This window comes from Camelus dromedarius, chromosome 7, assembly GCF_036321535.1.
Source record: "Camelus dromedarius isolate mCamDro1 chromosome 7, mCamDro1.pat, whole genome shotgun sequence".
Classification (NCBI taxonomy): Eukaryota; Metazoa; Chordata; class Mammalia; order Artiodactyla; family Camelidae; genus Camelus; species Camelus dromedarius.
Window position 1 is genome coordinate 69,980,908 of NC_087442.1, and position 16,379 is coordinate 69,997,286.

Below are 16,379 nucleotides of genomic sequence, written 5' to 3' on the forward strand. Positions count from 1 at the left end.
CATCCCTTTCCTTAGTCAATATAGTTATTACAATTTTTACAAAAAAGTGAAGGACTATTTGCCTTTGCTGGCATGATTAGTTACAGAACTACTGGAAGGTTAAACACGAAATTATTATTTATGAGACAAGAAGATATTGGCATTACTATATAGTTCATGTAATTATCTCACACATTCAGGAGAGAGTAAGTTTTCTAAAATTGTATTGTGGTTAAAACACCGAAAAGCTTGTCTTTGAAAAAAAAATACCTTAGGGCAAGTAAAACTAAAGGCATCCAAGATATTTTTAAATTGTCATCGTGCATTCAACTTAAAATAAGTTTTAAGACATGAGGATGATGAGATGATTTTACACAATGATTCAAACAAAGTATCTTTACAAGTCTGCGTGCCCTTCATGTTGACCATGAAGTCATCAGTTAAGGTGAATAATCAAGGTAACTCTTTCTTTTCTTCTAATTCAGTGCTGAGTACAAGAGAAGGACTAAATATGTTCAGAAAAGTCTTAATCCTGAGTGGAATCAAACAGTTATTTATAAAAGTATCTCCACGGAACAGGTATGCAATGATTGTTTTCTATGTGACAGATTTAGGACAGTGATGACAATATTATTGGAAGATTGTGATCCATGTCCATTTTGCCATATAAACAAAAAAAAAAATTAAGTCTTTGCAAGAAAGGTAGCCAGTAAAAGGAACTGGGTGTAGTTCAAAGATATGGTGAAAGGAAATGTGCACATTTTGACAAAATGTCTAAAAAATAAACCAAGTAAATAAATGAAATAAAACTAGTGGAACATTTTCCATAGATTATTTCAAAATTAATTGTTTCAATAGACTGGACTATGTTCATCATATCCTGAGGGAAAGTATTTTCAAACTGGCTATACTGTGACTTTCATAAACAATACAAAGAAAAAAGATTCAAATGCACTGGAAGGGGTTATCCCGCCAGGCAACCTTTTAGGAATCCTCTCTTCTCTAAATTGAGGCTTCCTACGAATCCAGTATTGTGCAACCAAATTATACAGAAGAAAGCATGGCGATGACTGGCCTAAAAGATTATCACCACGAGTAAGTGACTTCAGGCAAAACTGCATCCTTGGGTTTCTGAAAATCTTCATGTCATAACTTTGCATGAATAACAGAAAATAACTGATAGTTTATAAGCTTGAATTCAGAGAGAAAAGAATACAAATAGAATAGAAAGAAGAGATCCTTAAAAACAATTTACAAATGAACCGTCTTTCAAAATGAGGTTTCTCATTTGCCCTCTGGAAGAGTTCTGGTTTGACTATGAAGTTGAAGCTGAATATCAGTTGTATTCTGGGTTCTTGGATTTAAAATAAGTTAAATTCACCTGCTGAAATAAAACGATGCTACTGATGTTTTTTGGCCATTTACTGAAACAGAAAAACTATAATCCAAATATTTTATCTAAATAACCTAGACATTTTTGCAAGCAATGGTTAATGACATTTTGATTTGAACTCTAGCTCAAGAAGAAAACACTGGAGGTGACAGTCTGGGATTATGACAGATACTCTTCCAATGACTTTCTTGGTGAGGTGAGCCTATGATTTCATTTTCTTTATTTGCTTCATTGCAAACCACCAATTAAAGCTCGATGCAAAGCATATTTCTTAAGTTTATAAGATAACTATTTCTGGATAAAATCCTTTTGGATTGACTCTTTGAATAGATGAACAGCAACTCAAGAAGTAGTTCTCACTTTACCACTTGAGGTACTTTATAGTTATTTAGCAGAATGAAATATTAATTGTTTTGATAAAAAGTTATATAATCATGTCCTGAATCCAAATTATTATGTTAAAAGTTACAGGTAAATTTATTATAAAATAAGCTATATTTTTTCAAGTACATTTTCAAATTTCCTCACTGCATGTATGAATGATGTGATGTGACGTTTTAGATTCTCATTTCATCTAAGTATCCCACAAAATATCCCCAAATATTTTAAGAAGCAAAACTAGAAACAAGGGAAAACAATAAGAACATTTTTTATAAACTCATAAGGAATGTAATCTAATTAGGGAATCAAGCAGGATGCTCAGATCCTGTGATTTTTTTCCTTCATCTATCATATTCCAAAAATACATATTTCATTTAGTGATCTTTGCTTAGAACAGAAACTGTTAATTAATGTTAAAAAAAAAAAAAAGTAAATCCTCTCCGAAAATATATAACATCTAGAAAATATGATCTCCTTTTGATGGAGACAATAGGAAACAGCTGTGTAGTCTAGGTGACATGAGGCCTTACTTGGTTCCTACACTTGGTACCTCTTTACCATCAAAACTAGATCATTTGAGCTTCACTTGCAGGCTCCGTGTGGTACAGCCACTCGAACTAACCTTGGTCTTAGACAGGACTACTCCACGATGCGCTGTTGTATCTGACTTAATGTCCTGTTTCTTTGAAAAAGCTGACTTATTGGAGTCCTTACAATTTCTTGTTTATGTGAAGCTCAAGCATATATCCACTGAGCTGTATTTCATTTTTTTATACTGATCAAAGATGTCAACTACCGTAAAATGCATCATTATTTTGTACCACTAAGAAAGAGAAAATGCTACCCACTAAACTATGACACAGTGCTTTCTTGCCGTGAATTGTTGGTCGTATCCCTGTTTCAAATGTGAACTAAAGTATGTTTTAAAATAAAGAGAATAAGTTAGTAATTTCAAATTAGCTGTTTCCTTTTTCATTTTGTCCCGTTTGTAACTAAAATCATCTTTTAAAAAATGCTAGCCAAGTTTAGCAGTAGAATATGTCCATTCAGCAAAAGAAAGCTTTATTTCATAAAACAAACTCTAAACTTTTTGTATCATCTCCAACTAATTAATTAATAGTCAAAGATATTATAAAGTTCAATTTAACCAAATGTTTATAAAGCATCTAGTATGCACAAGATGTTGTTCCCAATATCATGACTGAAGAAAAATGAGGAAGACAGCCTTACCATCCTGAAGCTTATACTGTATCCTTTGACTTAACGTCCCTGTGTAAATTTCAGATCACAGAGAAAAGTTCTGAATGAATTATAGCTTAGTCCATAAACTTCATTGACTCACTGTACTTTTTTTTTTCAGGTATTGATTGATTTATCTAGCACATCTCACCTCGATAACACTCCTAGGTGGTATCCTCTCAAAGAACAGACTGAAAGCATTGATCATGGCAAGTCCCATTCCAGTCAAAGCAGCCAGCAGTCCCCGAAGCCATCTGTCATCAAAAGCAGGAGCCATGGTATCTTCCCTGACCCATCCAAGGGTAGGAGATATTTCACGTAGAAAAAGCTTGTGTCTGTTTGCTCACCCAGTATCTTCTTGAGTATGAATGCCTGTGTATTTAATACCTTTTGAAAGGTTGGATTCTGTTAGGAAATACTGAATATGGTATCATGCAAGGAATAATGGGTATGGAATCAGGAGGAGTGGGCTTCAGTCTCAGATCAGCCCATAATTAGGTTGATGACTGTGATCTTCACCTCTCTGGCTCTATTTTTCAGTCTATAAAGTGGAGGAAGTTGGGTTATATGAGCTATTGGGTCTTTTTCAGTTCTCAAAATCCATGATATTACGATTTTATAAAATGCATTGGGTATTTCATATTTCGTAAAGAAAACATAAAAGTCTTCAGTAATTCATTGACTAGACATAATCATCATTACCACATATGCATATTTCTTCTAATGTTTAAATCCCTATTTTTCACTGATATATTCTTACTCATAAATTATGTATGTAATATATGGACAGTTTTGTGTTCTGCTTTTTATTTATATCAAAAACATCCTCCTCCTGTCATCAACACAGTTGGTATGCTGAAATTTAAACCTTTCCTAAATGTTGGATTCAAACTAATTCTAATTTTTTTAACTATTATTTTTTAAATTGCGATATCATTCATTGTGTTTGGCAAGATGCACCCCATTTCCATGGAAATAAGCTTTTCCTTTGGGAGATTCATTAACCAGTTACACTACAATCTTCCTCATAAACCGAGTTACTGCCTCCACAAGATAACTATGTAGTATCTTTCCAGGATATGCTAAACTATTCACAAGTATTAAATATAAATTTTTATATTGGGCCTGAGCATCGCTTCCTGTTCACCTCTTTTCGGGAAGTACATCAGATTAGAAGTGGTTCTTTGCAGTTTGGATCGGAAACGCAAGTCTTCTAGGAGATGGACAACTGAGGTCGTGTCCAGGAGGCCACTGAGTTGATAGGATAAACTGCTGACTACAATAAGTGCTCTAGATTAGTTATGAGTTTTACAGATCATTTATGGATTCCCCTGAGCCAGATCAACTCTACCCTGATTTACATTCTGGAACATCCTTGGTATAAAAACCTCTGTCTCTATGACTACTATAGTAAATGTGTGATCTACATATACATTCTCTAAAATCACCTGAGATGATGATAATGCAGTCTCCACTTGCATATATCCTAATGACTCATACCCCTTCCTCCAGGAATTCACTCCATTTTTAATTAAAACTCCTCCGCGGCAGTGTCCACCTCCTGTTTCTTGCCTGGTCCGTACTAGAATTAGCAGAGTTGCCTGGTGAAACTGTAAGTTGATACATTCATTTACATGCGGATACTCCAAGTGTATTCCTCTTCTCAGACATCTCTTCTCAAGATTATCATCTTCTTGCCTTTCCTGCCCAAAATTGTCTCCCAAATGTTTCACCACATTGCTGTATGGCGGGCAGTTGCATCAAGGAGCCAAAAAAGAAACCGAATTAACATCAAATTAACATAAATCTAAGACAGTTTCAAATTATGTGAGACCAAGCTTGACAGGAGGAATGCCGGAGCAACTTTAACTCGTGTTTTACCCTTTTGTAACCAGACATGCAGGTTCCCACCATTGAGAAATCCCATAGTAGCCCCGGTAGCTCGAAATCCTCATCTGAAGGTCATCTCCGCTCTCATGGACCATCTCGCAGTCAAAGCAAAACCAGCGTCACTCAGACCCACCTGGAAGACGCGGGGGCTGCCATAGCCGCTGCCGAAGCCGCCGTGCAACAGCTCCGCCTTCAACCAAGTAAAAGACGCAAATAAATTCCTCAGCATGGCAGCTTAGTGTTCATCTGTTGCCTTTCTTTCCCGCTGTCCTTCTCCGTTTGCTTTGTTTTGGGCATACCCTGCTCACTGTGTTCCCTGTCCTTTTGTCTGTGTAAGAACACTATCAATACATACATATGCTCTTTCTCATGTAGATTTTTTTTTTTCCAATTCACATAGACCAAAATGAAACTGGCTGTTTCTCCTTTGTCTCCACTCTCCATCCAACCTGGCTCATAGTATTTGGTAGCTGTGTCTGTGATGTTTGCAGGCAAAGCCATGTTGTGTGTCCTCTTTATGTGTACTTAAAAATCCTTTCGAATCCGGGAATGATAAGCACAAGTCGCTGCCGATTTTCCAGGCATTACACTGAAAAAACAAAAAAAGAAAAGCACACACATAAGCATTTAGAGAAGATTAGCAATGAGAGTCTCGCCTCTAGAAACGCTGAAGAATTTTAGGCAGAAGAGTAATGTGACCAACAGTCAAGTTCTAGAACCTAAGGGGAATGGAAAAGCCGTTTCCAGCTTAAAAACTTTAATGAATTATGCATCTGAAATGATGTAGCTTTCCATGTGAGAAACTATCTAGTCTTCTGAAGAAAAAAAAAAAATAGTGAAGAAAATCATGCTGCTTATAGTCACAAAAAAGTATGTAGTCTTAATTAATATATGTCTACGCATAGGCAATGAGGCAGTGTAACCTCATCAAGGAGCATAGGTGGGTCCATTCTGTTGGATCACACTTTGTATAGGATACCAGAGAATTTATAGGGTTATTTTTTTCTAACCACTGGAAATCCTTTGAAAGTCAAGACACCAGTTAAAGTGTACCAATTCACCCATCTTAACTGCTGTAATTTCAATGGATGGCATTATATAAAAACTTAGTAAGTACGGAGACTTTAAAAATGAAGGTGCCAAGAAGAATTAGTCAAACAACGGAGACAGATTCATCTTCTCCCCATCTCCCAAAGTCGTCATTTCCAAAGAAACAGCCAGTTTTAAGCCCCTTTAGTGCTGTGCATGCAGTGTCATTTTGGCATTTGAAAACACAACTTATTTCCGTAGAGCAAAAGAGCACTTCTGTTTGCATGACTAACATTCAAGCTGGTTCCATCTGAGGATACATACTCTGGGTTTCCATTTCACCCACACTGCCACAGCAGCACATAAAAGCGGTCAGTCTAATCATGCCAGGAAGCAGCACAGACACAGCATAGCAGGAGTCCTCCCCATTCAAAGAACTCAGTCTGATAATCTGCCTCCACCAGCCAATGGCAACCAAGACCAAAGCCAGCTAGCCCTCAGGAAGGTGATGTCTGATGGACCAGTCAAGCCAGAAGGAGGTGAGCAGAAAGGCGCTATTCAAAACACACAGCAAGAACATCCCCCAAATTTAAAGCCCTCATCTTTTAATTTTTAGCGATTGTCTGATGCAATGTGTTTATCCACTTTTTAATGTGCTTTTGTGGGCATGGCATTTCAGGACTTCATCATCATCGTGTTAAGTCCCAAGATCGGTCCCATAATATATTGACTACAGTGATTTGTATTTTTCTATGCACTGGGAATCTTTTGACTTTTGTTGGGAAATAGATTAACAGTATTCATATTGCAGAATGGAATGCATGCTACTAACCTAATCTGTTCAAGCATGACTATCAATATGTTGCATTGTGATAAAAGTTTAAACTGCTCACAATTCGAGTTAGCATACCAGTTGGAATGTAGATCAGTTTTGTCAAATATTATTTCAAGTGTAACTTTTTAAAAATTCAGTGGATTTTGGAACTTCTTAGAGGAAAGTAAAGGGGAAAAAAATTGTTAATGCACTCGTTCACCTTTACATGGTGAAAGTTCTCTCTTGATCCTACAAACAGTCCTTTTCCACTCATGTTTCCGTAGTTGTCAAGTGTATCAGATGTGTTGGGCATGTGAATATCCAAGTGCCTGTGTAATAAATAAAGTATCTTTATTTCATTCATAAACTGCTGGGTTCTGAGCCATTGTTATATAATGCAGCTTAAAATGATTGTGTCAGTTTTTGCTTTCTCATTTGATCCCTTGCAATAGAGAATATATAGTTACTGTTCCATTACTAGTGAGAGCTGTAATGATAGAACGTTTGGTTGCAGGACAAAGTTTCATGTCTGAAACATCATAAGGTAGATGGGAAATTATCACCAAATGAAAGCGCCAGAGCTTACAGAAATGTGGGAAGAAATAATGGGGTTGGGCTACTCTAGGCAATGCTTCCACTGTTTCTTTCTCCTGCGTCTGATCTACTTCGCGATCTCAGGTTCCTGGATAGAGGAAGACAAATCCTCTGAGCTTGGCTCTGGGCATGCATCTAGACTTGATTCCATAGCTGTGTTCAGAAAGGAAAGCAAGTTAATATCTGTCCCTAACCTGACCCCAACATTTGTGATGTTTTCCCCAAGAAAGAGGGTCACTCACTGCCAGTGACAGGGATCAAACCAGGGTGATTATAAAAGTATCTTCATTTCAATTTCAGAAACCTATACCAAAGAAAGATTAAAAAACTAAAGATAGCAGTGTTTGCCCCTGTAAGTCCCTTCCAGTCCTGAAACACTTGACTTTATGATTCTGTTCTTTCCACAAGACTCAAAGTGAAGCCTCGTGCTTTCCTATTGCATTCCTCTTTCTTCTCAGAAAATGTAAAAATTTAATATGCTCTTGTCCCAACTAATCCGATATTTGGGAGCAATGCAAGATGTATGTGACAGTACAGAGTGCAAACCACTGTGATGTGTCTTGAATTCGTAGGCAATTAAGGAAACAATAAGCTTAAATATTAGGATAATTCTGATTATGCATTTACTCAGCCCAGTTTACAGACTATCAGCAAAGCACAATTTCCCTTTTCTAGTTAGCCCCAGGAGTACTTTCCAAGAGTACTTAAAATTCCGCCTCTCACCTTTTCTCCCATCAAATAAGTTCAGTTGATTTCTTAATGTTACTCATTTTCTTACTTCAAATATTCTATAATTATAAGTGTCACAGTATTCAAATACTTCCCTATTTCACTCTACTTTTAATTTTCATGATTTAAGTATTACTCTATGCTATTTTGTCTGAATTTTTTCTCGATGTGGGTCTTAAAATTTGCGGCGAAACGTTTTCAGTTCCCTTTCTTTGAATGACGCTCGAATGGATATTCTCATCCGTTTAGAATAGTTCTTCACATTGTGCAAAATGTCCGTGACCCATTTTCTCATTCGATCACACCCAGTGAATGAAGGATTGGTTGCAGATATTCTTATTTCTGTTTTGAGTGAGCCGTTGGAGTCAGAGGGCCAGCACGGCTGATGAGGAACACACAGCTAGAAGTCAGAATTGCACTATAACCCATGTCTTCTTCCTGAGTCTAAGCCTTTGCCTTTTAAGTACCTTGGCTCCTTTGAAATCAAACTCTCCTGGTTTCACTGAAAACAATTGTCATTTGCTTCTTTGCTATTTACATGCGGGTCCTTATTAATGATGAGAGGTTGCTGGAAATGATGGCAAAATGCAACTTATGCTCACTTTACCTACTTGATCCTCTTTTCCGAAGGCTGATAATTAAGCTGCCACAAGCCAAGGAAGTAAAACCCCAGTCGCTGCACAAGCCCAGTGCGGCAGCCTGCGGGCTCTGCCGAGGAGCTGTGTGTGCGTCTGTAGTCATTTCTCTCAAGAGTGACGAAATTGTCCCTAAAGAGCTTTTCATATTTTTCCTGTGTGAGCCTCTCAGCAGATTTCTGCTTGAAGTAGCATAAAATACGGGTCAAGCAAGAATTACGGAGTGAGCCAGAGGAAACTTTTTGTCTCCCTCCGGGGTTTAGTTGCATGCTAGGAAACCTGAGGGGAAGGATTAGACAGATTGTGCCAGACCATCCTGATACCTAAACAACCCTCTGTTGGTATTTAGAAATCCCCGGAAATGCTTTTTTTCCAGGCCAGTTGGTTTAGTTGAATACAGGCCCGGCCATTGGAGACGGTAAAACCAACCAGGGAAGAGAGTTTTAAAAATAGGTTGTTTTTTAAAAAAACCATACCAAAGCTAAAACAAATTGAAGTCTTTTTTAAACCTTAAAAATTAATTTAGTTGATTTAAGATATTCCATTTTAAGTGCATTTTGAAATTGCTGAGCTATTTTTGTTACATGCTAAGATTTTAGGTGAGTTTTAAGTTTAGAAACACGAATGCAGGATGGGAAGAAATATCCCTCCACCCCAGGCAATAGGATAGGAGCTGCAGGGACAGCTTTGGAGAGGTGAGCTGGGATGGTGAACCACTGGCTGAGTTGTGTGCAGGAACTATGACTGAGGGTGCCTTGTTTTTGGCTGGAACTGTAGGGAAAGCCTGAAGCTACTTCCACAGTTGGAATTCCATGTAATTCCACAGCTGCTGGAAACTCCAGTTTCAATAAGGCTCCTTTGCGGCCCCTGTCAAAGAAGAGTTTCCTATGCATCTTCCCATGGTGAACTCTCACTCAGCCGTCTCTCTGTGGCAGCTGCTCTCTTGGGCAAGTGGCAGTGGGTGGCTGGGTTGGGAAGCAGGGTGGGCACTGGACGTGGAGAGAATTGTTGGTTCCAAAGGCAGCAGCTGGTCAGTGTCCCAATCTCTGCTGACTGGAAATAAATGGTCCGTTTCGGTCAGAAGGAATTTAGCGTTCTCTGTTTCTAAAAAGGAGAGGGTCCAAAAAGGAAGTAAAGGAGAAATCAGAAGAAATGAGTTCATTTGGAGGTGAAGTCATCCAAAACATATGTAAGAAGTTAATAAAAACAGACTTTTACATTCCTCATTTCAGTGTGTTCGTTGTAAAGAAAACTTTACAAATGAGACTTTGGGATAGTTTAAAATAAAAAGAAAACAAACTAATGATGCGAAAATAGCGAATATCCAACAAAAGCCTAAGAGGATCAAATTGGATTTTTGTTTTCAAAGATTTATGCCTGTTTCTCTGGGGACAAGGGTTTTCTTTCTTTGCTGTCTGTGAAAATCAAAATATTCTGCTAAAGATTTTTTTTTTTTAAGAGTTTCCATATTTTCTTAGAATGGTTTGAGTATGCATTTTCAGACGTTTCCGTAGTCATTTAACATTCATTGCCAGAAATCTCTCTGCTTCACAAGCAGAGTCACAGATCATAAATGTACAGCTCTGACCGCAGGACACTGTCTCTTGTTTCTGGACCTTCATTCTCAAAGGGGAGTTCACTGACCTACCGTCAACGGGGACTTTTGTTCTTTTTGAGTCTGCACTAAGCCATCCACGTAAGGCATTTCTGGTTCATGCTGGGGACTTGTGTGTTCATTTCATCTGACCTGAATAGCAAGACTGGCTCTATCTACCTATCAGACTTGGCTTCAGTAATGCTCTGCCTTAGTCACATGATGTAGCTATGGGCCTGTCTAATTGGGTGGGACGATTAATACATGACCTGATGGGGGAGGGGATAGCTCAAGTGGTAGAGTGCATGAGGTCCTGGGTTCAATCCCCAGGACCTTCTCTAAAAAATTAAATAAATAAACCTAATTACCTCCCTCCCTCCCCCCGCCAAAATTAAAAATTAAAAAACCATGATCCAGGAAGGGAAAGGCCTCATTTTTAACATGCCAGAATCCCTTAAGTGCTATGTAGGGCATGTCTATACTTTAACAAAGGTAAACTTCCTTTTTTAAATGTAAGTCATTTTACTTTGGGTTTGAGCAAATTTATTTTCAAAAAGTTGATTTATCAAATTCCCAGCAGAAAGCAGGTCCCTGAGGAAATGAGACAGGCAAGTAAATGCCGATGGAGGAAGGACACATGAGAAGGGACGTGGTGCAGGACCCAGGGCGGAGGGCACAGTCTGAGCTGGGGGCTGGGGAGTTGTCACCTGGGTGGAAGGGGCCACGGAACCAGGGGAAATGCTCCCCGAGGAGAGGGGGAGGGAAGCCAAAGGCACTGTCTGGCTACTTCCCAGTGTGGCCTAAGTCCAGATCTCTACCCATGAATTACTTGGTTTTTTCCCACTTCCACCCAAATGTATTATATTATGTAAAATCATGCTATTTCACCCATTCGCTGTTATGTAAGATAATCTTTGGGGGGAAAGGAGGATGAAGTGAAAGGAATCTTTATGTGTAATGAGCCAGACTCCGAAAAATAGCCTTTTTTAAATTTCATTACTTTGTTGAATGTATAAATACATGTTTTAATCATTGAGGTGCCAAAAAACACTTTTGGATTTTAAATGAAAACATATTATGTCAGAAATATATTGATTGGAGCATTGAGTTTTTTAGATGCAGAAATAGGAATAATGTAGATAGAATTTATAACCTCAATATGTTTTAAAATACTGAAAGATAAAATTTAACGATAATTTGAACAGAAACTAATCAAAATATTAATATTACACATCAAACAAGAACAGATAAATTTTTCAGAAAAAGATGCTTGATGAAAGTCAGGAGGATAGGTCCCTATTTTAAACATAAGAAAGACAATGGAATAAAATTTCTGCTCTGTTTATTCTTAAAAGAATTCAGAAGCAACATCTACTTTTCCTCATTAAGACATTTCAAGCTCAAAACCACACCATTTTAAGTTCTCTAGGTTTTCCTTTATTTTTATCTGACTGTTTATGTCAAATGAGGTTGGAATCTATAGAGAAAGAGATAGAAAATGTACTTTTTACAATTCAAATTTCTTTCTATGTATTCTTAGTTTCAGTTTGTTGTAAAGTAGTCTCATTGCTGTTGATATTTCTTAAAGTAAATAACTCTTTTGGCTCAGTCCAACTATTAACATACAAGAAAACTGAAAAGACTTTATGTAGAAAAACCCCATTTTTGGAAGAATTTGCATTATTTTATGCCTGCCAAATTTCATTATTTACTCTGAGTTTCTGTGTGACATAAAGTGGTTTGATTTAAAGCAAAAATAGAACAGACAAGCAAGTTTTTATGATACATGTATTATTTGGCTCAAATCTTATACTTCTAGAGGAATTGTGACGTTCTGGGTGAAACACGTTCCGAAGAAGCTTAGTGAAATTGAAAGAATGATGATTTCAATAATAGTAAATCTTTTCAAGTAAGGCATTAGAACAACTTGATTTTATCTTTAATATAAAAAATAAAATAAGGGGGAGGGAGTAGCTGCTCAGTGGTGAAGTGCATGCTTAGCATGCAAGAAGTCCTGGGTTCAATCCCAGCACCTCCATTAAAAAAGTATTAATAATACAATAAAATTTAAAAATAAAAGGCACCATACAATGATTGTCATGTATATACTGGTTTATGATGAGTGTCAAAAAAATAGTGCTAATTGTTTTTTCCTCATCTTCACAGTTCATCCTTCATTTGTGTTACTGTAGCTCTAGGCCAGTAATTCTCAGTGTGTCCATTGATCCCTGAGGGTCTCCGAGACCCTTTCAGGGCTCTTACAAGGTCGAAAAATTCTCAAGAATAGTAAGATGTTATTTGCATTTTCACTTTTATTATGTAAAAGTGCAGTGGACATTTCCTGGGTTGCCATGAGGTGGTATGACATCATTGCTTTGATGGTTTATGGAATATGCATTTGTCCATTGTTTATGTTAAATTTTTCTTAATTTTGAATATTATAAATATTGATAGATAAAACTCACATAAAACAAAATTCTTTGAGGAATTCAGAAACGTTTAAGACTGTAAAAGGGGTCTTGAAACCAAAATGTTGAAGAGCCACTCATCTAAACCTGTGCACAATCATAATTTTTCCAATAGTCAAAGACATTGGAGAATTAGAAGTTTCTTCCAAGATACAATCATCATATTTTCTATGCCTTATATCTCGTATGTTATATTTCAGAATTCCTTCTTTCCTTTCTTATTTAATGTTAATTTATAATTTAAAATTGATACGTGACAATTTTTCATTTTATGTTCTTATTTTAAATATTTTATTGGGCATGATTTAGATTAAATTATGATTATATGTCCATATTCATTACTTACTTTTGAAGTTTGACTGGTAAGTTGTCTGTCAACTTTAATCAAGTTGTTCCTAAACTCAGGTGGCATGAGAGGGAGTATTATAGAGGTAGAGTACATTTTATTTGTGTTCTTATTTTGATGATAAAATTTATTAGAAAAATAATTGTTTCTAAGTTATTTGTTTCTTTTATCTTCTATTGTGTTATGTATATTACTGGTCCTATATATTGCAAATTAATTGTTGGCATAAATAACAATAGAAACACTGAAGATTATCCCTTTGATTCAAATTTGAGGAAAAGTTTCTTACTTCTTACTTAATCCTTGCTCCTTAATTTTTAAGTATATAATTTAGTGTGTTTTTAAATAATTAAAGCTAAAAAGGGAATTCTGGAAATATATATTTATCATTTATAGAAAATATCTGAATTTCCCATATTAGTTGTTCATTATTTATTCACATTCATACACACATTTATTTTTTTCTCAATGTCTGTTATGTTCCAGAGACTCCTCACAGTGTTAGTGATACTACAATAAACAAAAACCACTGTCCCCATGAATCTCCCATCCTAGTAATATTTACTGAATAACCAATTAAAATATGTGGGAAGAATTATGCAGAATGACAAAAGCCTTATTTTTGTCTATCTTCAACTGAAATTGAGAAAGTAGCAATTAGTCATTGACTTAAGTTTATATGCAACCAAACATCATCATGTTTAGAAATATCTGGAAGTAGAATTAATTATATTTTTATTTATATTTATCTGGTCTTTTTCTCTTATAATCGTCACAGTCCACTGGAATATAACCAACTACAGGAGGAGAGAAAGTATGTAAGAAAGAGGTATTTGGAGAAGGTAGAACTATAAGTGAAATTAACTAGAGAAGTTAGATTCCATGAGACTGGATATATGCTTGTAAAATAATTGTCCAAACTCCTCTTTACTTTATGACCATTGACTACGTTTGAATGATAGGAAACATAATACTCAGTGTTTGTTGTAAAGCAGGAGAGTAAATGATTAGTGAGTATGGGCAACACCCGCAAAATAGTGATGCATTAGCTAAAAACAGATTGAATCGATCTTTATAATGTCTTGAAAAAATCAGTCATAAGCCCAACGTGGAAGAGTCTGAATGAACATGATTAGAGGCTTTACTGCCCTTCCTGAGACATAGGAAACAGAGGCATCACATTTTCATCTCCCTCTCTGAAAGAAGCTACTATGTGAATAGTATGGAATATCTTAAAGGATGTATTTTGATTTTTGTAAGGAAAAAGGACAGCACAATATTCCATTTCTCATGGTTTGTTATAACTTTCTGCTTTTTATATATATGCATATATACACACACACACACACATATATATATTTTTTCTAATTGGCCAAGCCCAGTGTTAGTGCTAATTTCATCCTCAATGGCCCTGGGAGGGATGTAACATAATCACCAATAATTTTTCTTTTACAAAAATTTTAGTGACATCTTCCTTCCACTGCCCCCACCCAAGGGTTTACAAATGACTGATGCTGAAATCAGAGTTGCCTGTTTTCAGTACTTTTATTTGTGAAAACTTGTAATTTGGGGATGTGTCAACACTCCTACAAATAGATGTATTGAAGCTATCTATACCATTTTTCTAGTGTCATGTTTCTTTTAAATTCTTCCAGATTGGATAATGAATATCCTGAAGTAAATTCAGGAATAAATATATTAAATTTCTAAAATCCTTGTAAGAAGCAACATCTTTTAAATTAATACCCTGGATGGTAGTAGAAAACATAAAAATGTTACTGGTCATAATTCAAAGGAAAACCTACCAATAATGCTTGTAAAAGTGGAAATTAAAGTCTTACATTTTCAGGTCTACATTCAAATCAAATCAACAAATGAGATAAAACTGCAAAATTTCTTTAGTAAAAATAACAACAAAAAACAGTAATAATAACAGATAGGTAGATAAATAAAAAAGAGTGAAAGGTAAAGGAGAGAAAGTAGAAAAATTCACCAAAGTAAATAAATACCAGCTAAGGTAAAGTTAAAGCTAGCTAAAGAACAACAATTTTTTAAAAATGCATGCTATAAATACATAATTTCTAAAGTAGGTGGTTATTTTCAGTTCCATCATTATACTGCTGGAATAAGCAAAATAATTAGTGATTGATTTCTCTTAATTTCCAACTGTTGAACCTAAAAATCCTATGCATTTTATCTATGAAGATAACACTCCATCAACCAAATACTGTGGGAAATTCCAGGCTACCTCCATAATAAATTACTCCTGAAGTATTTGGAAATAGCTTTACGTGGACCCAGGATATAAAACCAATGATGGAACAGCAAAGGCAGCAAGGCTCCCAAGCATTGAATTCTAAGGTAGGCAGAGACCTCTCAGTCTTAATTTGAGACAGTTAGATGTGATAGAAAAGTGGATTAGCACTTTTTAGTTTTGATTCTTTCTTTTGTTAATTACTGTGTGATCGAAAACAAGTCACTTAAACTTTCCATTGCTTAGTTTTTCTATAGGCAAGATGATGGTTGTGGAACAGGTTATCTTTAGAGTCCTGACCAGCTTTCAATTTCCATGAATCCACAATTGTAAAGTCATCTACAATCTGATCCGGGACTTTGAGCACGGTGCTGCCATCGTGTGGTAGATACAGTGACAGTCCCGTGTTTATAAGTATAAATATAGCAGAGGGGGGAAAAAACCAACAGAGCAAACTAATTGAAGACAGATGTGCAGTCATAGAGACACTACCAGGTTTAATTAAGGTTATCCACAGTGGAGTAATAAGACAAAATGATGTCTAACCATCTATCAGCTGCAGAAAATGAAGAGATCAAAGAATAATTTTAAATAGATTGAATTGCCTCGCAGAGGATAAAATTCGTTCACCTGAAATGGCCCGTTGATAACTGAGTCACAAAACGATTCAACATGCTAGTATTTATTCCTGTAGCATACAGAGACCGTCTCTGTAGGAGTGGGCTTATTCCATCGTATGTTTATATGATACATTCTTTTTTCTAGTTGGTATTTGATAGTACAAATGAAAATTCAAAAAGAAATCCCCTCCCATAACTCATTAACAAAATGGCTCCAAAATTTTTTATCATTAAATGAATCTCAATTCTAATGTAAAATAGCTATTTTCGTATGTAATACACAGGTGATTAATACATGATCTCTGAAACTATGATTTAAGTTGGAAGAATAAAGCAGAGGTAGAATATTTTTAATTTGTTAATTTTGAAATCATAAAATTATGGAAAGTCTAATTTAGTTTCAATGTTTTAAAA

At 35.9% G+C, this 16,379-nt stretch overlaps 1 protein-coding gene across 5 annotated transcripts in view; it reads left to right on the forward strand.

Annotated features, from left to right (window-relative positions):
* Nucleotides 1–16,379, forward strand: part of PCLO (piccolo presynaptic cytomatrix protein) — a 310,859-nt gene that overhangs the window by 258,779 nt on the left and 35,701 nt on the right. For 3 of the 5 annotated variants that reach the window (XM_064487619.1, XM_064487620.1, XM_064487622.1), the window contains 5 exons: nucleotides 465–558; nucleotides 1,497–1,568; nucleotides 3,114–3,294; nucleotides 4,888–5,082; nucleotides 6,376–6,450. In XM_064487619.1, coding sequence (XP_064343689.1) covers nucleotides 465–558; nucleotides 1,497–1,568; nucleotides 3,114–3,294; nucleotides 4,888–5,082; nucleotides 6,376–6,450 — 617 coding nt within the window. The remainder of the gene's footprint in view (nucleotides 1–464; nucleotides 559–1,496; nucleotides 1,569–3,113; nucleotides 3,295–4,887; nucleotides 5,083–6,375; nucleotides 6,451–16,379) is intronic. The other 2 variants (XM_031454792.2, XM_064487621.1) reach the window with 2 other exon arrangements.